At 41.3% G+C, this 22,040-nt stretch overlaps 1 protein-coding gene across 2 annotated transcripts in view; it reads left to right on the top strand.

The window, feature by feature from the left end:
* Positions 1-22,040, top strand: part of LOC109894724 (SPRY domain-containing protein 3) — a 54,392-nt gene that overhangs the window by 7,913 nt on the left and 24,439 nt on the right. For both annotated transcript variants that reach the window (XR_002255908.2, XM_020488425.2), the window contains exons 5-6: positions 2,498-2,633; positions 2,961-3,146. Coding sequence is in view for 1 of the 2 variants with exons in the window: in XM_020488425.2 (XP_020344014.1) it covers positions 2,498-2,633; positions 2,961-3,146 (322 nt within the window). In the remaining variant the exon portion in view is untranslated. The remainder of the gene's footprint in view (positions 1-2,497; positions 2,634-2,960; positions 3,147-22,040) is intronic.

The raw sequence follows: 22,040 nt of genomic DNA, 5'->3' as shown, positions 1-22,040 counted from the left end.
ACTGTTGTAGGCCTGATAACCAACAATGACGAGTCAGCCTATAGGGAGCAGGTAAGTGAACTGGCATTGTGGTACCTCTCCCCCAATGGCATCAAAACAAAGGAGCTGATTGTTGACTTCAGGAAGCAGAGGAGGGAACATGCTCCAATCCACATCAACGGGACTGCAGTAGAGAGAGTTAACAGTTAAGTTCCTCTGCGTCCACATCACCGAGGACTTGTCATGGACCAACACCACCACCAGTCTTGTCAAGAGGGTGCAACAGCGTCTCTAAGAAATTTGGAATGTCACCCTGGGTCCTCTCCAAATACTAACTCTGCAGCATCGAGAGCGTGACTGGTTGCATCACGGCCTGATATGGGAATTGCATTGTCCACGACTGCAAGACCCTCTTGCGGGTGGTGAAGACGGCACAGTACATCACTGGGGCCCTGCTCCCACCCACCATGCTCCCGGGCTTCCAAGTGGTGCAGTGGTCTAAGACACTGCATCTCAGTGCAAGAGGCGTCACTGCAGTACCTGGTTCGAATCCAGGCTGCATCACATCCGACCGTGATTGGGAGTCCCATAGGGCTGCGCACAATTGGCCCTGCGTCGTCCGGGTTTGGCTGGGGTAGGTCGTCATTGTAAATAAGAATGTGTTCTGAACTGACTTGCCTAGTTAAATAAAGGTTAAATAAATAAACAATCCAGGACATCTACCCGAAACGGTGCCTGGGGAAGGCCCGCAGCATCATCAAGGACCCCACACACCCCCGCCACGAGCTGGTATCAGAGCATGAGGTCTGATATAAACAGGCTCAGAGATAGTTTTTATCTACAAGCCATCAGACTGCTGAACACTTGAACTGGACTGACCACCTACTCTGCTTCTCCGCACCCCCCCCCCCCCCCCCCACACACACACACATTCAAGCTACACACGCATCATTACTGCAGCTACCAGACTCTTATTATGATTGGTAAATACTGCACAATGTTTATTCTATTCTACTGAGCCATTTACTTTATTTTTGTATTCCTATCTTGTATTATTGTCCCCCATTATGAAACCGGTGAAGGGACTATGGATCTGTCTTCGTCTGTCCGTTAATTTGTCCGTTAGTCACACTCAATATTTCAGACAGCACTGGGTCGAGTTTGAAGGGCCGAGTTAGATGAAACCTTGGGGGAATGATGCGTCTTACAAGTTTTTACTGATTGGTCCAAGCCGGGAGCTATAGTAATTAACTGAAATGTGTTAGTTACACGCGATATCTCAATTGGCCCAAGTGGGGGTTCTGCATAACTAATTGGGGACAAAATGTTAACTTTTGCCTTGTTTCTTATTGTTATTGCATTGTCGAGAAGGAACCTGCAAGTAAGGAATTCATTGGACGGTGTATTCCATGTGTATCCCGTACATACTCTAAAATCTCTTATTTGTAAAGTTTTGAATGAAGGCCTACCTTAACATTCTAGCATCAGTTTGCTTTAGAATGCATAGAGATAATTTCAATGGTATATTCTAGAAGGGAATAGAGAAATAGGCCTAATGTTCCTCAACAGATTTATTTTGAACGGGCCACAGCACCACTTTACGAACATTCAACCTAAGTTGAGAAACACTGCTTGGTAGAGCTGGGCGGCAATACAGACAAAAATCCATATCGCGAGAAATTGCTTGAATTGATGCGATAACGATAAATAGAACAATACGTTTGTAACATTAATGTGCACCACTTTTTTTATCCTTTAAACTACTAATACTATTAATTATGGTTATAACTATCAATTGTCCCATTAACAATCACACATTTAGCTAACTTATTTCATTTCAAACTTCACATTTCTCTAGTGTAGGCTACTTATGGTGATGACAATATTAGCAAAATGCCTTTTTGGTTTATCGACTCAGTTCTACTACTTTGTCTACTGTTGTGAAGGTTGAAGTATGTGAGACCTACAGGTAACTGCCAAAATAAAGGAAGGAAACAAATCATGGATACAAAGTATATTGAAAGCAGGTGCATCCACACAGGTATGGTTCCTGAGTTAATTAAGCAATAAAACATCCCATCGTGCTTAGGGCCATGTATAAAAAATTATTTTGGCTACCATGGCTAGAAGAAGAGATTTCAATGACATTGAAAGATGGGTTCAAAGGAGCATAGGAAGTTTAAAGTGTGTGTGTGTGTGTGTGTGTGTTTCTGACTCAGTCACCAGATCTCAACCCAATTGAACACTTATGGGAGATTCTGGAATGGCGCCTGAGACGGCATTTTCCACTGCCATCAACAAAACACAAAATTATGGCATTTCTTGTGGAAGAATGGTGTCAAGTCCCTCCAGTAGAGCATCAGATACTTGTAGAATTCATGCCAAGGCACATTGAAGCTGTTCTGGCGGCCCGTGGTGGGCCAACCCCCTAGACACTTTATGTTGGTGTTTCCTTTAGTAGTCTGCCAGCTGTTGCTCAGCCAGCACGCTCACATCTCACCTCTCTGCCATTCAACAGGCTGTACAATGGGAACACTGTTGGACAGCAATTTGGGCCCAAATGTAACCGTGGCGATCGTATCGGCTGTGGGATCTACCTAGAGTCGTTGGAGGATGGACGAACAACAGTCCTCTTCACCAAGAACGGAAAAGAAGTAAGCTAAGCTCTTAGTCTTATTCTCTTCCACACACCTGTAGGCCTACAACATACAATCAAGATATTGCTGTAATTGGAGAAAGATTACCCTACTTTCGTCTGGTATTTATATTTTCTATGATATGTAACGCCTCCATATGCCATGAATGCAGATTGGGCCACAGAGATTGAGTCTTAATTTCGTAGTCTTACTCCTGAGACCTCGTGTGCAGTCAGGATCAAGGCTTTGGTCTTAGACTGGGTCTAGTACTCAATGGTCCTGGACTGGTCAAGACTCCATCTATCTGTCACCCATCGGACATAGTAACATTGTGTTTGCGTCCAGGTGGGCACGGTCGTGGTCCCAGGGTCTCCAGAGGCACTCTACCCGGCTGTGGGGATGCACTCCTTGGGGGAGGAGGTGCAGCTGGATCTGCAGGCTGAGTGGGGGATGGAGGAGGACGGACTAATGATGGTTGACAGCCACGAGGACGAGTGGGGGCGTCTCCATGACGTCAGGGTCACCGGGACGGTAAGGACCTGGTCTTGCCTGTTGTCTTCTAGGCTACATACTGAATTCATGTTATTCACATGATCTTCTTGTAGTGATTATGTTACACCTCATCTTCTCAACATACATATTATTTAAATTGTGTATGACTATGAATAAACAACCTTTGTATGAAGAAAGAGAGGGTATGATTACGTTCCAATGTCCATACCAGCATACCACTTAGAATGAGTGTTGTCACGGTACCAGAATATTTACTGGTAACAAGGTTTAGTATCATGATACTCGCTACCATCACGGTACCCGATATCATAACGATATCACTTCAAAATGGCACTTGATCCAGACGGATCTTTTGAGTTCAATATCATGACATTTTAAATGTTTGAAGTCCATTTTTCAGAGACAGCCATGTATGCATTAATGAATCAATTATACAATCATGCAATCAATTTGACTTTGCTTTTAGCAATCTAACTACAGTGCCTTCAGAAAGTATTGACACCTCTTTTTCCACATCTGTGAACGACCATCTCGATTCGGTCCTATGTAGCAACGTTTTCAATGGTGTTTTTCACATTGGATAAAAGTAGAGACTCAGAGCTAGAAAATGGTATATCATACACGGCAGTTGAGGAACAACGGGAAAGTAATTCTGCTTTGAAAGTTGCTAAATGTGTAACCCCACTTTTGAGAAAATGGCCCTTGAATGTTTTGGTACACCTACTGGAGAGCTCTTCTACACCCATTCAGCATCGTTCACACCCTCTTAAGCCCCACCCATCTTTTTAACGATTCACATGTGAGGCCATGCGCTAAACAGAGTAAGGTAGTGTAGTAAACAACCAAAGATGTCAAGACTAAAAGTGGTGAAAGTAGAAGCAAAAATACACGTTATCTAGTCTTTGGCCTATATCCTAATCTGACTTTGGTGCAGGTCATGTTGTTCATCACATTACCGTCTCTGGTAAACACACACTATATGAAATGAAATCAAAGTTTATTTGTCAGATGCAGGATACAGAAGATGTAAATGGTACAGTGAAATGGTTACTTGCATAGTAGCAATATCACAAATAGAAAGTGTCCAGATAAATATTTTATAAATATTAGTTGTCTAAATTGATGGGTCATGTGAAAGAAATGCTATAACCACCTCCCAGCCACATCTAACTAAGTGGATGGGTCATTATTGTGGATGGGTCACCATGTACACATGTTCATGAAATACAATTGATGACTGTAATCACCCCCGGACACACCCGGCTAACTTGGTGGGTTTTGTAATCATCTGTCAAATAGTCTTTTCTTAGACCTGTTGCTAGCTAGCTAGCTAAACAATGAACCTAATGGTGCTTTCAAAACAACTGGGAACTTGGAAAAATACAAGGTCAAATCATGAAATCAGTGGTCTTCGGGTCAGAAAGTCGGGGCTCCCAAATTGGAATTCTGAGTTGTTTGACTGTTCAAAACAAATTTTTAGTTGGAGCTAGTTTTTTTTCTTGAGTTTCCAGTTGTCTTAAAAGCACTGACGTTGGAAGTCAGTTCCCAGTTGTTTTGAATGTGGCAATAATCCCAACCCATACTACTAGCAATACAAACTGACTGTCATAGCTGGCCATCATGCATGAATCTGTAGGTAGCTAAAGCTAACCAACTAGGTTCAATGTTAGCTAGCTAACATTAGGCAATAACTAGCAATGATTTCTGAGATACAAATAATATTACTACACATTTCATACACAGAAATTTAACTAGCGAGCCAGCCAGCTAACGTTAGCTAGCTAGCTAACAGTACGCTTTAACTTACAATGAAAACAACATTCTGACAGAATTCAAAATGTTTAATATCTGAAAATTTAGCTAGCTAGACTCTCTTACCTGTATACATGGATGGACGCTTCTCCCTCTCTGTCATGGATGCCAAGGTTGCCCTTAGTTTGAAGATGTAATCCGTAGATACGTGTTTTATACAACAGCCTTCTATGTGTTCTCTTTGACTCCCTATGCGTATTTGCCATCAAATGCCAGAATTGTATCCCTCCTTCACTTTCATACTCTGCTTTCATCGGGCATTCCACTGATTTCAAAGCATGGTCAACTTCTTCCGTGACAACAACACTGTTGTTCGCTATTTCTGAAGACTCTACAATGTCTGGTTCAATGAAGATGTTTTGACCTAAATCAGGAATTTCCCCATTGTCTGATTCATTTTTGGAGTCGGAGAGAGTCAGCATGGCACGATCAACCTCCAGAAAGTGGAGAGCATTAGCAACACTTTTGGAGTTCTTCATGATATCTTTCAAAAAAGATGCGGTAGAAAGTATTACCTATACATACTGAGCAGCTCATGTTATATAAAGAAACATACTGCATGGCAGACCAATCCGAACTCATCTTTCAGCATGTCCAGCCCATCCATTATCTCAGCCAATCACGGCTAGCGGGAAGTCCGTCTTTTTCCATGGCTAACCAAATCATTTAATTTTTTTTGTCATATTTACAGATGGCATACAAGTGTGTCACTAAGGTACATGAAAGTTCACATGTTCCAGAAGGCATTTGTGTTTACGTTCAAATGCCTCTCCTGTGAAGTAGTGACGTGTAACATACGCCTTGTCCTGAAACGAGTCACATTTTGGTATGTTACAGCCTGAATTTAAAATGGATTAAGTTTGTTGTATCACTGGCCTATACACAATACCCCATAATGTCAAAGTGGAAATATGTTTTTCAACATATTTGCAAATTGATAAAAGCTGAAAAGTCTTGGGTCAATAAGTATTTAATCCCTTTGTTATGGCAAGCCTAATAAATTCAGGAGTAAAAATGTGTTTAACAAGTCACATAAGTTACGTGCAATTATAGTGTTTAACATGATTTTTGAATAACTACCTCATCTCTGTACCCCACACAATTATTTGTAAGGTCCCTTAGTCAAGCAGTGAATTTCAAACACAGATTCAACCACAAAGACCAGGGATGTTTTCCAATGCCTCGCAAAGAAGGCACCTAATGGTAGATGGATAAAAAAAGCAGATATTGAATACCCCTTTGAGCATGGTAAAGTTATTAATTAAGCCTTGGGTGTATAAATACACCCAGTTACAACAAAGATACAGGCGTCCTTCCTAACTTAGTTGCAGAGAGGAAGGAAACCGCTCAGGGATTTCACCATGACGGCCAATGGTGACTTTAAAACAGAGTTTAATGGCTGTGATAGGAGAAAACTGAGGATGGATCAACAACATTGTAGTTACTCCCCAATACTAACTTAATTGACAGAGTGCAAAGATGTAAGCCTGTACAGAATATAAATATTCCAAAACATGCAACCTGTTTGCAAAAAGGCATTAAAGTAATATTGCAAAAAAATGTGTCAAAGCAATTAACTTGATGTCCCGAATACAAAGTGTTATGTTTGGGGCAAATCCAATACAACATATTGCTGAGTACCACTCTCCATATTTTCAAGCATAGTGGTGGCTGCATCATGTTATGGGTATTAGGCTTGGGCGGTATCCAAATTTTCATATTGCCATATGGGATTTACAGTTTTACCGACATTATAGAATTTGCACAAACTAATAGTGAATCACATAGACGCTGTTAGCTAAATGCCAATGAGCAAAAATTCACATAAATGAATTGCAAAAACAGGAAAATCCAGCTCATAAAGTTTTAGAAGCATAGCTAGAAGCTACCGAATGTCATTTTCTGTGAGTGTGGATATTTATAAGTGAAAGTGAACGAGAGAAATTGTGCAAATGAACAAAGTTGTCATGCATGCTTTTCTGAAGGAAGAGCAGCATGTGTACATGGGAAACGAACAGAGAAAAAAAACGTTAGTAGAAAGCGCAGGGGGAAAATAACTCATCCAGAGCTTTGTCTATAAGATAACTGATGGCAAACATTTAGTAGTGAATTGTATATAAGTGTAACTTCATCACCTCATGTGCGCCACACAACAGAGACTCACCGATAGTTATAGAACGCTATGGACTCACCAGCTCCGGTTGTGCTATTTACGAACAAACACGTGACTGACATAAATGATGTGACAGGTGAAATGAAAAACACAATCTGCTAAGGTATTACACGAGTTGACTGCAGGTAATAACTAAAACATTTGCAATCAATATTCAAATGTATTGGAAAAACTTGGGGGGAAAAAATAGTTTTGACGACGTTGAAAAAACATTTTGTGGCTGTTTTCAAATACCTCGGTATATGGTATATATGTTAATGGAAAAAGGAAAACGACCAAAAAGTCAATCAAACAACTTTTCTGTTAAAAAAATAAAAAAGAACAATACAACATCTGATCCCTACACAGGCTCAAGAGGAACCTTGGAGTGTGGGTCTTCCGGCGCCAAACTTTTCTGCCGCAGCCACAATCATGTCCAGTTTTTTTTTCAACTTCTTTGAGACTTGTGCCGTACAGTTTATAACTGTGACAATGAACGCAACAAAATCCATCTTTTTAACACACAGGGTATCTTTTGTCTGGCAGCAAACATTTACTACAGGCTGTGGCGTATCCACTACCATATTTTCACTAGCATCACTTATTTTCTCAATTCTTTTAATCGCCTCCACATTGGAGATTAGATTTTAAAATAGTATTTATGCGTATAGGGTCTGGGTGGGAAAGACCCAGGTCCATTTCGGAACGGGTCCAACTTTTTGAACCTGTGAAGACCTCTAGGCTAGAGCTAGCAATGAGTAAGTGGAACATGCTCGGTGCTCTCGTGCTGTAAGGGGACATCAGCTGCTCTGGCAGACAGACTCGATCCGCTCAATCAGTAAAGATCTGAGACACATACTGTATGAAAGAAGTACCAAAAGTTGTAAAAAATTATAGCACTGAACCGTTTTTTTCAGTATCTAAAAAGTACAGAAGTTTCGGTTGAACTTACAACACTACTTGCTTTATTCAAGTAGTATGCCATTGTTGATATCGGAAGATTTTCCTTATGTGTTTGTATCTGTCTCTGTTTCAGTCTGTGTGTCTCTGTGTGTTTGAGTGTTTATGTGTGTGTTGGTAACTGCTGAGTGGAGACCTGCCTGGTGGTGTTGGCAATGGCATGCTTGCTGGAGGCTGCAGCGTCTCATCTGTCTGGCCCCTCTGGTTCTGTGAAAGCAGCCTTCATACTGTAGCTACACCTGGGATTATGTTAACACACCTGTAGATTACCACAGTCTGTTTAAATAGGAAAACTGATGTGGGAGGCCTGGAATGCTTGCTGCTTCAGAAGGAACTTTGACATGAGAGCAAGGAGTCTTCCTCTGTTGACTGAACCCTTTACCATGTCCTTCAGAACCAAGAGAAACGTCATGGGTTGTCAAGGTGTGACCTAATTGTGCACATTGTTTCATCATTGTTTTCTTATCGTTGACACTAATAAGTGATTAATGGTGTTTAGTGTGGTTGTTTAGTGTTCACTTTGGTTGCCTGGTAACAGCAGGGCTGGAAGTTTTGTGGTTAGGTTGACAGACTGTTAAAGATTTCCCTGGAAAACCACAACATTTTCTCATATCATTAGGATGTCTTCCTCATATCATTGGGATGGTTACTTTGCTTTTTGAGAAGAAGTGGAGTGGCTGGCAATAGGTATTTTCCCTTAACTCATGTAAAGGGATAGTTCACTCCAAAATCAGCGTGGACTCCACATTTTGAGGTTTGAAAATGTCAGAAAATGAACTTGAAGCTCTATGACCAGAATAAGAATGTAAAACAAGTCAGTGGAAATCTAATTAGCATAATAACAAAATAGAGATATCTTCTGCATTGGATGCGTCACAATCCACTGTATCTGCCGATGTCGCACTTCCGCATTTGCGGTGAAATGCGACAGAGCGGTGTCAAACTATGAGACATGCCAAAAATCGAGATTCTCACGAACACGTACATGTCAGTTGTTTTGCTCTAGTGCGCCCACAGGTCTCACAAGACTCGTCTGAAGGTCCCCGGTACCAGTTGAAAGAATGAATGGAAGTACAGTTGAAGTCGGAAGTTTACATACACTTGGGAGTCCTTAAAACTCGTTTTTCAACCGCTACACAAATTTCTTGTTAACAACTATAGTTTTGGCAAGTCGGTTAGGACATCTACTTTGTGGCTGCTTTCACAGAACCAGAGGGGCCAGACAGATGAGACGCTGCAGCCTCCAGCAAGCATGCCATTGCCAACACCACCAGGCAGGTCTCCACTCAGCAGTTACCAACACACACATAAACACTCAAACACACAGAGACACACAGACTGAAACAGACACAAGGACACAAGGATTTTTTCCAACAATTGTTTCCAGACAGATTATTTCACTTATAATTCACTCTTATCACAATTCCAGTTAGTCAGAAGTTTACATACACTAAGTTGATGGGGCCTTTAAACAGTTTGGAAAATTCCAGAAAATGATGTCATGGCTTTAGAAGCTTCTGATGGGCTGATTGACATCATTTGAATCAATTGGAGGTGTACCTGTGGATGTATTTCAAGGCCTACCTTCAAACTCAGTGCCTCTTTGCTTGACATCATGGAAAATCAAAAGAAATCAGCCAAGACCTCATGTGGATATATTGAAGCAACATCTCAAGACATCAGTCAGGAAGTTAAAGCTTGGTCACAAATGGGTCTTCCAAATGGACAATGACCCCAAGCATACTTCCAAAGTTGTGGCAAAATGGCTTAAGGATAACAAAGTCAAGGTATTGGAGTGTCCATCACACAGCCCTGACCTCAATTCTATAGAAAATTTGTGGGCAGGAGGAATTGGCCAAAATTCACCCAACGTATTGTGGGAAGGTTGTGGAAGGCTACCCAAAATGCTTGACCCAAGTTAAACAATTTAAAGGCAATGCTACCAAATACTAATTGAGTTTATGTCAACTTCTGACCCACTGGGAACGTGATGAAGGAAATTAAAGCTGAAATAAATAATTCTCGCTACTATTATTTTGATATTTCACATTCTTAAAATAAAGTGGTGATCCTAACTGACTTAAGAAAGGACATTTTTACTAGGATTAAATGTCAGGAATCGTGAAAAACTGAGATGTATGTAAACTTCCAACTTCAACTGTATATAAGGAGATAGTTTAGACACTTCCTTTAGATTTTTTTGGGGGGACTATCTGTTGTTCCATGTAGTGAATATGTTATTCAATGCATTTGTATGAGCTAATAGCAGGAAGGCCAAATACACATTTTCATCAAATAATACATTAAAAAAAGTTGTTTGATACTTCAAGGGGTCTTAAAATTCCAAATTAAATAGCAGTTATCCTTGTTATGACCTCCTTAAAACAATTCCATATAGCTTAGTGGAACCACCACCCCTGGCTTAGCCAGGGCTTAGATTGCAATGGGTTAAACAAGACTGATTTCTTTAGCACACTAGTTCAAGGGGAGTCATTCTAATTTGGTGAAACGTATATCAGTTCTCTGAATTGGCCTTCCCTATCCTTTCCTCTCTCATTCTCTCTCTACCTTACTCTTTTCCTGCCATGTCGGACGGGGTTCCAGGAATCAGTGAATCTGACACCAATGCAACAGAGCATGCAGGGATACAGTAACAGTACAGGGGGGCCATTCACTGCAGATTCAGTGTGTTGGTAGAACGCAGGGCTGGAAAAGCTGCCCTCATTCAACACAGTCTATAAATAGACAAACTACTCAGAAAAAAAAGATCTGAGGATTACCTGTTGACGAACAATAGGGGTTTGCTGTTGTTTTCTTTCGCTAAGTTTTACTACAGAGTGAGGAAAATAATGAGGCGGGAAATGCAGGCTATGAGTAAGGCTGTGACGGTCATGTAATTTTGGATGACGGTAATTGGCCAGCCAAATTACCTCGGCCATCGTAATAACCGTTCGAATAGCAAAAATACTGCCTGTTTACCCCGCTATCATCCAGAAGGCGAGGTCAATACAGGTGCATCAAAGCAGGGACCGAGATACTAAAAAACATCTTCTATCTCAAGGCCATCAGACTGTTAAACAGCCACCACTAACATTGAGTGGTTGCTGCCAACATACTGACTCAACTCCAGCCACTTTAATAATGTAAAAATGTATGTAAAAATGTATCACTAGCCACTTTAAACAATGCCACTTAATATAATGTTTACATACCCTACATTACTCATCTCATATGTACAGTGGGGCAAAAACGTATTTGGTCAGCCACCAATTGTGCAAGTTCTCCCACTTAAAAAGATGAGAGAGGCCTGTCATTTTCATCATAGGTACACTTCAACTATGACAGACAAAATGAGAAAAAGAATCCAGAAAATCACATTGTAGGATTTTTAATGAATTTATTTGCAAATTATGGTGGAAAATAAGTATTTGGTCACCTACAACCAAGCAAGATTTCTGGCTCTCACAGACCTGTAATTTCTTCTTGAAGAGGCTCCTCTGTCCTCCACTCGTTACCTGTATTAATGGCACCTGTTTGAACTTGTTATCAGTATAAAAGACACCTGTCCACAACCTCAAACCGTCACACTCCAAACTCCACTATGGCCAAGACCAAAGAGCTGTCAACGGACACCAGAAACAAAATTGTAGACCTGCACCAGGCTGGGAAGACTGAATCTGCAATAGGTAAGCAGCTTGGTTTGAAGAAATCAACTGTGGGAGCAATTATTAGGAAATGGAAGACATACAAGACCACTGATAATCTCCCTCGATCTGGGGCTCCACGCAAGATCTCACCCCAGCAACAGTGTGTGAAAACTTTGTGAAGACTTACAGAAAACATTTGACCTCTGTAATTGTCAACAAAGGGTATATAACAAAGTATTGAGATAAACTTTTGTTATTGACCAAATACGTATTTTCCACCATAATTTGCAAATAAATTCATTAAAAATCCTACAATGTGATTTTCTGGATTTTTTTTCTCATTTTGTCAGTCATAGTTGAAGTGTACCTAATGAAGGAAATTACAGGCCTCATCTTTTTAAGTGGGAGAACTTGCACAATTGGTGGCTGACTAAATACTTTTTTGCCCCACTGTATATACTGTACCCTATACCATCTACTGCATCTTGCCATCTTTATGTAATACATGTATCACTAGCCACTTTAAACAATGCCACTTTTATGTTTACATACCCTACATTACTCATCTCATATGTATATACTGTACTATATACCATCTACTGCATCTTGCCTATGCCGTAATGTACCATCATTCATTCATATATTTTTTATGTACATATTCTTCATCCCTTTACACTTGTGTGTATAAGGTAGTTGTTGTGGAATTGTTAGGTTAGATTACTCGTTGGTTAGTACTGCATTGTCTGGACTAGAAGCACAAGCATTTCGCTACACTCGCATTAACATCTGCTAACCATGTGTATGCAACATAAAATTTGATTTGATTTGAATACATTTTTGTCACATGTTCTCCTCTTCTCCGCTCCTGACTGCATGTGCTGCCATAAAAAAATCAAACGAAAAGACCCCATTGAAGTCAGTGATGTTATATTTGGCGGATTGGCAACCATTGCGAGTGTACCCATAGGACTAAAGTAGGAAGTAAAAGCAAGAAGTGTAACCATCAATAAGTGCTGTGATTTGTGGATTCAACACAACTGACATTACAAGCCACATCAGTTAACATCATTTGAATGAACATTCTACATTTCAGCAAGGAACAACAAAGTGTCATCACATTGTTAAGAGTCCATGTTACCGCAGAAATGGACTCAACCACACGAATGTACGCCTTCCCGTCTTTAGTCAGCTACACGTAAAAAAAATGAATATATAGTACCAGTCAAAAGTTTGGACACAATCAAGGGTTTTTATTTTAAAAATTTTTATTTCTACATTGTAGAATAATAGTGAAGACATAAAAACTATGAAATAACACATATGGAATCATGTAGTAACCAAAAAATCAAAATACATTTAATATTTTAGATTCTTCAAAGTAGCCACCCTTTATGTGATGACAGCTTTGAACACTCTTGGCATTCTCTCAACCAGCTTGGCATTTTTTCCCAACATTCTTGAAGGAGTTCCCACATATACTGAGCACTTGTTGTAGGCTTTTCCTTCACTCTGCTGTCCAACTCATCCCAAACCATCTCAATTGGGTTATGGTCAGGTGATTGTGGAGGCCAGGTCATCTGATGCAGCACTCCATCACTCTCCTTGGTCAAATAGCCCTTACACAGCCTGGAGGTGTGTTGTGTCATTGTCCTGTCGAAAGAAAAAAGATAGTCCCACTAAGCGCAAACCAGATGGGATGGCATATCGCTGCAGAATGCTGTGGTAGCCATGCTGGTTAAGTGTGCCTTGAATTCTAAATAAATCACAGACGGTGTCACCAACAAGCACCTCCTCCTCCAGGCTTTACGGTGGGAACCACACATGCGGAGATCATCAGTTCACCTACTCTGTGTCTCACAAAGACACGACAGTTGGAACCAAAAATCTCAAATTTGGACTCATCAGATGAAAGGACAGATTTCCACTGGTCTAATGTCCATTGCTTGTGTTTCTTGGCCAAAGCAAGTCTCTTCTTATTGGTGTACTTTAGTAGTGGTTTCTTTGCAGCAATTCGACCATGAAGGCCTAAAACACACAGTCTCCTCGGAACAGTTGATGTTGAGATATGTCTATTACTTTAACTCTGTGAAGCATTACTTTGGGCTGTGATTTCTGAGGCTGGTAACTATATTGAACTTATCCTCTGTAGCAGAGGTAACTCTGGTTCTTCGTTTCCTGTGGCGGTGCTCATGAGAGCCAGTTTCATCATAGCGCTTGAAGAAACGTTTAAAGTTCTTGACATTTTCCAGATTGACTAACCTTAATGTCTTAAAGTAATGATGGACTGTCACTTCTTTTTGCTTATTTGAACTTTTCTTACCATAATATGGACTTGATCTTTTACCAAATAGGGCCATCTTCTGTATACCACCCCTACCTTGTCACAACACTGATTGGCTCAAACGCATTAAGAAGGAAATAAATTCCACAAATTAACTTTTTACAGGGCACATGCGTTAATTGAAATGCATTCCAGGTGCATACCTCATGAAGCTGTTTGAGAGAATGCCAAGAGTGTGCAAAGCTGTCATCAAGGCAACGGGTGGCTACATTGAATGATCTCAAATTTAAAATATATTTTGATTTTAACACTTTTTTTGTTACTACATGATTTCATCTGATTTATTTCATAGTTTTGATGTCTTCAGTATTATTCCACAATGTAGAAAATAGTAAAAATAAAGAAAAACCCTTGAATGAGTAGGTGTGTCCAAACTTTTGACTGGTACTGTATATATACAGTGCATTCGGAAAGTATTCAGACCCCTTGACATTTTCAAAAGTTTTGTTACGCCACAGCCTTATTCTAAAATTTATTAAATAGCTTTTTGTGTGAAATTCTGCCTATTTACTCAGTACTTTGTTGAAGCACCTTCTGCAGCGATTACAGCCTTGGGTATTCTTGGGTATGCCGCTACAAGCTTGCCACACCTGTATTTTGGGAGTTTCTCCCCTTCATCTCTACCTCGGCTAACATTTAACCCCGCACATTGACTCGGTACCGCTACCCCCTGTATATAGCCTCATTATTGTTATTTTATTGTGTTACAAAAAACATTTTTTTTTAAACTTTAGTTTATTTAGTAAATATTTTCATAACTCTATTTTCTTAAAACTGCATTGTTGGTTAAGGGCTTGTAAGTAAGCATTTCATGGTAAGGTCTACACCGGTTGTATTTCACGCATGTGACAAATACAATTTGATTTGATCCTCTCAAGCTCTGTCAAGTTGGATGGGGAGTGTCGCTGCCCAGCTATTTCAGGTCTCTCCAGAGATTTTTGATTGGGTTCAAGTCCGGGCTATGTCTGAGCCATTCAAGGACATTCCGAGACTTGTCCCGAAGCCACTCCTGCGTTGTCTTGGCTGTGTGCTTAGGGTCATTGTCCTGTTGGAAGGTGAACTTTGCCCAAGTCTGAGGACCTGAGCGCTCTGTAGTAGGTTTTCATCAAGGATCTCTCAGTACTTTGCTCCATTCAACTTTGCCTCAATCCTGACTAGTCTCCCAGTCCCTGCTGCTAAAAAATACCCCCACAGCATGATGATACCATGACCAGGCTTCACCGTAGGGATGGTGCCAGGGTTCCTCTATACGTGAGGCTTGGCATTCAGGCCAAAGTGCTCAATCTTGGTTTCATCGTGGTCTGAGTCCTTTTAGGTGCCTTTTGACAAACTCCAAGTGGGCTGTCACATGCTTTTTACTTAGGAGTGGCTTCCGTCTGGCTACTCTACCATAAAGGCCTGATTGGTGGAGTGCTGCAGAGATGGTTGTCCTTCTGGAAGGTTCTCCCATCTCCACAGAGGATCTCTGGAGCTCTGTCAGAGTGACCTTCGGGTTCTTGGTCACCTCCCTGACCAAGGCCCTTCTCCCACGATTCCTCAGTTTGCCCGGGAGGCCAGCTCTAGGAAGAATCTTGGTGGTTCCAAACTTCTTCCATTTAAGAATGATGGAAACCACTGTAATGCTGTAGTAATGTTTTGGTTACCCTTCCCCAGATCTGTGCCTAGACATCTCCTGTGTCAGAGCTCTATGGACAATTCCTTCGACAACCCATGGCTTGGTTTTTGCTCTGACATGCACTGTCAACTGTGGGATCTTATATAGACAGGTGTGTGCCTTTCCAAATCATGTCCAATCAATTGAATTTACCACATGTGGACTCCAATGAAGTTGTAGAAACATCTCAAGGATGATCAATAGAAACAGGATGCATCTGAGCTCAATTTCTAGTCTCATAGCAAAGGGTCTGAATACTTTTGTAAACATTTCTAAAAACCTGTTTTCGCTTTGTCATTATGGGGTATTGTGTGTAGATTGATGAGGAGGTTTTATTTAATTTAATCCATTTTAGAATAAGGCTGTAATGTAACTAAAAGTTAAAAGGTCTGAATACTTTCCGAATGCACTGTATATATGGTTATTTAAATGTTTTAATGGTTATTTTATTTTCATGGCTGGCTTCATCCATAACCTTAGGTAACATGGTAATACGTAATTGTGCCAGTCCTAGCTAAGAGACGGACATGGCAGGAGTCACGTAGTAGGGACAGACACCTGTATAAGTTGGAGCATGTAGCCAGCCTACTGTATATTAACTGTACAGTACTTGAGTGAGTAAGACTGTGTCAGAAATACTGTAATGTTTAATGGTGTGAATTTCTGTTGTTTTTGGATACTGTTGGTATAAGAAAGAAGGGATGCCATGGGGGTGTGATTTTCGCTTCGTGGTAATTTTTCATGTCTCATACACACTCAACAGGCTACTTCTCTCGGCAGCCCTGTTTCTCCCCTTTTTCTGTCTGTCTGTCTGTCTGTCTGTCTGTCTGTCTGTCTGTCTGTCTGTCTGTCTGTCTGTCTGTCTGTCTGTCTGTCTGTCTGTCTGTCTGTCTGTCTGTCTGTCTGTCTGTCTGTCTGTCTGTCTGTCTGTCTGTCTGTCTGTCTGTCTGTCTGTCTGTCTGTCTGTCTGTCTGTCTGTCTGTCTGTCTGTCTGTCTGTCTGTCTGTCTGTCTGTCTGTCTGTCTGTCTGTCTGTCTTCTGTCTGTCTGTCTGTCTGTCTGTCTGTCTGTCTGTCTGTCTGTCTGTCTGTCTGTCTGTCTGTCTGTCTGTCTGTCTGTCTGTCTGTCTGTCTGTCTGTCTGTCTGTCTGTCTGTCTGTCTGTCTGTCTGTCTGTCTGTCTGTCTGTCTGTCTGTCTGTCTGTCTGTCTGTCTGTCTGTCTGTCTGTCTGTCTGTCTGTCTGTCTGTCTGTCTGTCTGTCTGTCTGTCTGTCTGTCTGTCTGTCTGTCTGTCTGTCTGTCTGTCTGTCTGTCTGTCTGTCTGTCTGTCTGTCTGTCTGTCTGTCTGTCTGTCTGTCTGTCTGTCTGTCTGTCTGTCTGTCTGTCTGTCTGTCTGTCTGTCTGTCTGTCTGTCTGTCTGTCTGTCTGTCTGTCTGTCTGTCTGTCTGTCTGTCTGTCTGTCTGTCTGTCTGTCTGTCTGTCTGTCTGTCTGTCTGTCTGTCTGTCTGTCTGTCTGTCTGTCTGTCTGTCTGTCTGTCTGTCTGTCTGTCTGTCTGTCTGTCTGTCTGTCTGTCTGTCTGTCTGTCTGTCTGTCTGTCTGTCTGTCTGTCTGTCTGTCTGTCTGTCTGTCTGTCTGTCTGTCTGTCTGTCTGTCTGTCTGTCTGTCTGTCTGTCTGTCTGTCTGTCTGTCTGTCTGTCTGTCTGTCTGTCTGTCTGTCTGTCTGTCTGTCTGTCTGTCTGTCTGTCTGTCTGTCTGTCTGTCTGTCTGTCTGTCTGTCTGTCTGTCGTCTGTCTGTCTGTCTGTCTGTCTGTCTGTCTGTCTGTCTGTCTGTCTGTCTGTCTGTCTGTCTGTCTGTCGTCTGTCTGTCTGTCTGTCTGTCTGTCTGTCTGTCTGTCTGTCTGTCTGTCTGTCTGTCTGTCTGTCTGTCTGTCTGTCTGTCTGTCTGTCTGTCTGTCTGTCTGTCTGTCTGTCTGTCTGTCTGTCTGTCTGTCTGTCTGTCTGTCTGTCTGTCTGTCTGTCTGTCTGTATGTCTCTGTCTGTCTGTCTCCCCACCTGTCTGTCTGTATGTCTCTGTCTGTCTCTGTCTGTCTGTCTCCCCACCCGTCTTTCTGTCTGTCTCTCTCCCGCTCTCCCTTTCCTGTCTTGATTTCTCACCCTCTTTAGGTCTCTTTGTCTTTTGTCTGATGGAGATTTATGATGGGGGTTGTCTGTCTGGCAGTATCCGTCGTGAGGCACGCTGTAGGGTTGGTGTCTGACTCAGTAGGGAGACACACCATACCTGCTTTAGCATGGGTAGGGGTGGTTGTGCAGGGTTAGGGCGTGCAGCTGAAAGGCCCTGGGACAGGCAAGGCAAACCTACATACCTCTTTCACTTTTAATTATAACCCACATCCCCAAATACGCCCCAATACTGCATCACTAGGGCTGTGACAATACCAGTATTGCAATATTTTTTTCCATGGCAAAAATGAAAACACGAAGCAGATCAAACTCTTTGGTCTTTTAAAATCCTGCTGTATGTCAAATATTGTGTGCTATAGCTTGGAAAGTAAATAAATGTGACTCTGAATGACATGACATCATAATGATGTTTGTTTCCAACATTAGGGCCGTTTTCCTAAAGAAGTCAAATCCGCTTTTTGTTTTGTTTCCTTGCCACAATACAAACCATATCGCAATACAGGTATTGACCCAGCACTACCTGTCACAGCAACACCCCAAAAACCATCCGTGCATCCAGTCGCTGTCCCAAACCCCTTATCCACTCCACATTGACCCTGGCAAGGGGCAATCCCAGCCACACCACTCACACACTTCCAAAATGTGGAGACAGCAGCCAGGGCCTTTTTTGGCAGGCTAAATCCAAAGCCAGGACAGGAAAAGGGTGATTCCATGCCAGTATAGCCCAAAACATTTTGGGTAACTCAGATTGTTCTGGCAATTCTCACATAGAAAATGAATTGGGAGGAAGGAGGTTTTACATACTTTTTACATTTGGATCACAAACAATTTGTGAGATAATCATTATGAAAGTGGCCATTTTAGGCCCTTTTTTAAAACGGGCCCTTTGATCCATGAACAGTACATGATACAGACAACATATTATATCATTATACTCCTTATTGTGTGCTCAAACATATGAAGTATATCTAGATTCTGAAATACAATTTTTCACATACATAAAAAATATGAATATCTCAGAAGTACCCTTTTTGATTTGGCCTGTTTTCAGACATATTTTTTAGAACAATATACTCTTTAAACATGTTTTTTAAAGCCCCTAAACCTTGCATGTGCCAGATTCCCCACAATGGTTGGTATTTAACAAATTTGAACTTGACGGGAAAGTGTGAGTATCTCCACGCACGTCTTTGACCATGCGTACGCACACCTTGTAGAATGGTATTGCAAGCAAATATGGTTATTTTGTGGAAATGGAGGTGTTTGTTGATGGGATTGATTCATAACAATGGTAATGAAAACCATGCATTTTCAGTTATTGAGGAGAACGCATAACTGGGCATGCAGGCCTAATATGTTTTTCATACGTTTCCTGTAGTTCGTGACCAGGTTTGCACACACTGCAGCAGGGATTTTGGCCCACTCCTCCATACAGACCGTCTCCAGATTCTTCAGGTTTCGGGGCTGTCGCTGGGCAATACGGACTTTCAGCTCCCTCCAAAGATGTTCTATTGGGTTCAGGTCTGGAGACTGGCTTGGCCACTCCAGGACCTTGAGATGCTTCTTACGGAGCCACTCCTTAGTTGCCTTGGCTGTGTGTTTCGGGTCGTTGTCATGCTGGAAGACCCAGCCACGACCCATCTTCAATGCTCTTGCTGAGGGAAGGAGGTTGTTGGCCAAAATCTCGCGATACATGGCCCCATCCATCCTCCCCTCAATACGGTGCAGTCGTCCTGTCCCCCTTGCAGAAAAGCATCCCCAAAGAATGATGTTTCCACCTCCATGCTTCACGTTTGGGATGGTGTTCTTCGGGTTGTACTCACCCTTCTTCTTCCTCCAAACATGGCGAGTGGAGTTTAGACCAAAAAGCTCAATTTTTGTCTCATCAGACCACATGATCTTCTCCCATTCCTCCTCTGGATCATCCAGATGGTCATTGGCAAACTTCAGACGGGCCTGGACATGCGCTGGCTTGAGCAGGGGGACCTTGCGTGCGCTGCAGGATTTTAATACATGATGGCGTAGTGTGCTACTAATGGTTTTCTTTGAAACTGTGGTCCCAGCTTTCTTCAGGTCATTGACCAGGTCCTGCCGTGTAGTTCTGGGTTGATCCCTCACATTCCTCATGATCATTGATGCCCCACGAGGTGAGATCTTGCATGGAGCCCCAGACCGAGGGTGATTGACTGTCATCTTGAACTTCTTCCATTTTCTAATAATTGCGCCAACAGTTGCCTTCTCACCAAGCTGCTTGCCTATTGTCCTGTAGCCCATCCCAGCCTTGTGCAGGTCTACAATTTTATGCCTGATGTCCTTACACAGCTCTCTGGTCTTGGCCATTGTGGAGAGGTTGGAGTCTGTTTGATTGAGTGTACAGGTAACGAGTTCAAACAGGTGCAGTTAATACAGGTAATGAGTGGAGATTCTTAAAGAAAAACTAACAGGTATGTGAGAGCCGGAATTCTTACTGGTTGGTAGGTGGTCAAATACTTATGTTATGCAATAAAATGCAAATTAATTACTTAAAAATCATACAATGTGATTTTCTGGATTTGTGTTTTAGATTTTGTCTCTCACAGATGACATATGAAGTGTACCTATGATAAAAATGACAGACCTCTACATGCTTTGTAGGTAGGAAACACTGCAGATTTTGCAGGTTATCAAATACTTGTTCTCCCCACTGTATTTGGACGGCACTGTAACTTCAAAATTGTCAGAGAGCCCACTCTGGTAATGTTACGTACAGTCAGGTACACATTTTGAGCAAAAAATACTGTATAAAATAAATAACACAAATACTGAGCAATTAAAGTGGCTTCAGAAAGTATTCACACCCCTTGACTTTTTCCACATTTAGTTGTGTTATAGCCTGAATTTAAAATTGATTAAATTGAGATGTATTTGTCACTGGCCTACACACAATACTCCATAATGTCAACGTTTCTTTTTTTCTTTTTACAAATTAATAAAAAATTACAAGTTGAAATGTCTTGAGTCAATAAGTATTCAACCCCTTTCTTATGGCAAACCTAAATAAGTTCAGGAGTAAAAATGGGCGTAACAAGTCACAAAATAAGTTGCATGGACCCAATGTGTGCAATAATAGTGTTAAACATGATTTTTGAAGGACTACCTCATCTCTGTACCCCACACATACAATTATCTGTAAGGTCCTTTAGTCAAGCAATACATTTAAAACACAGATTCAACCACAAAGACCAGGGAGGTTTTCACCTATTGGTAGATGGGTAAAAAATAAAAAGTAGTCAATACATTTTTTGTCCTGAATACAAAGTGTTACGTTATGGCAAATCCAATACAACACATTACTCAGTACCATGCTCCATATTTTCAAGCATAGTGGAGGCTGCATCATGTTATGGATATGCTTGTAATAGTTTAGTAAACAGAACTTCCAGGAGGCAGTCAGCTGTTGCGTACTTTAGTATCTCAAGTAGCTATCTTGCTTGCTCATTTGCAAAGCATCATCATAACACTTGCGAATTCAATGTTTTCAGGCGGCAACAATATTTTTGGGGAATTCTGTCTTCCCTTGGCATTCATAAGTACACGGCACTGTTCGGCATGCAACATTAGATCAATTACTGTCAACACAATTACATGCTTAGTTTGACACTGAAGGTGAGTTGTCACAAAAGATGAGAGGTATTTTTGGAATGTAGGAAGAAAGTAATTTGAGCAGCAATAAAACGTTTAACAGGCGATTCATAACGTTTGAATCAATTTCCTAAACGGTGCGTTCTAAAGTTGGATCGGGCCCTGTGGTCCGATGAACTTATATCTCAAGCATTTGAATCGTTACGTACCTAATAACTCACTATATGGATTAATTTATTTCATAGTCATTTTTGCTAATCTTTATTAAGGATGTCAATCATTTCTGGCCCCACTGTATAGGTATAAACAGAGCCTAAAAATATAATTTTCATCATGTTAAAAAAAGAAATGGGTGATACAAATGTAAAAAGCATGTCAAACGTCCTTCCTTCCAATTAAGTTTCTATATGATAACTGACAGAACAATCTGTGATACCAAAAATATTTAAGGCTATCCTGGTGTGGAATCGCTCTAAAAATGGATCCTGGCATCTGATCTTAAAGCAGGATCTCACACCTTGTGAAGTATAGTGGGGACCATGATTT

The sequence above is a fragment of the Oncorhynchus kisutch genome, linkage group LG1 (assembly GCF_002021735.2).
Source record: "Oncorhynchus kisutch isolate 150728-3 linkage group LG1, Okis_V2, whole genome shotgun sequence".
NCBI lineage: Eukaryota > Metazoa > Chordata > Actinopteri > Salmoniformes > Salmonidae > Oncorhynchus > Oncorhynchus kisutch.
Note: the sequence above shows the minus strand (reverse complement) of the source record. Positions and strands in the feature narration are given on the sequence as shown.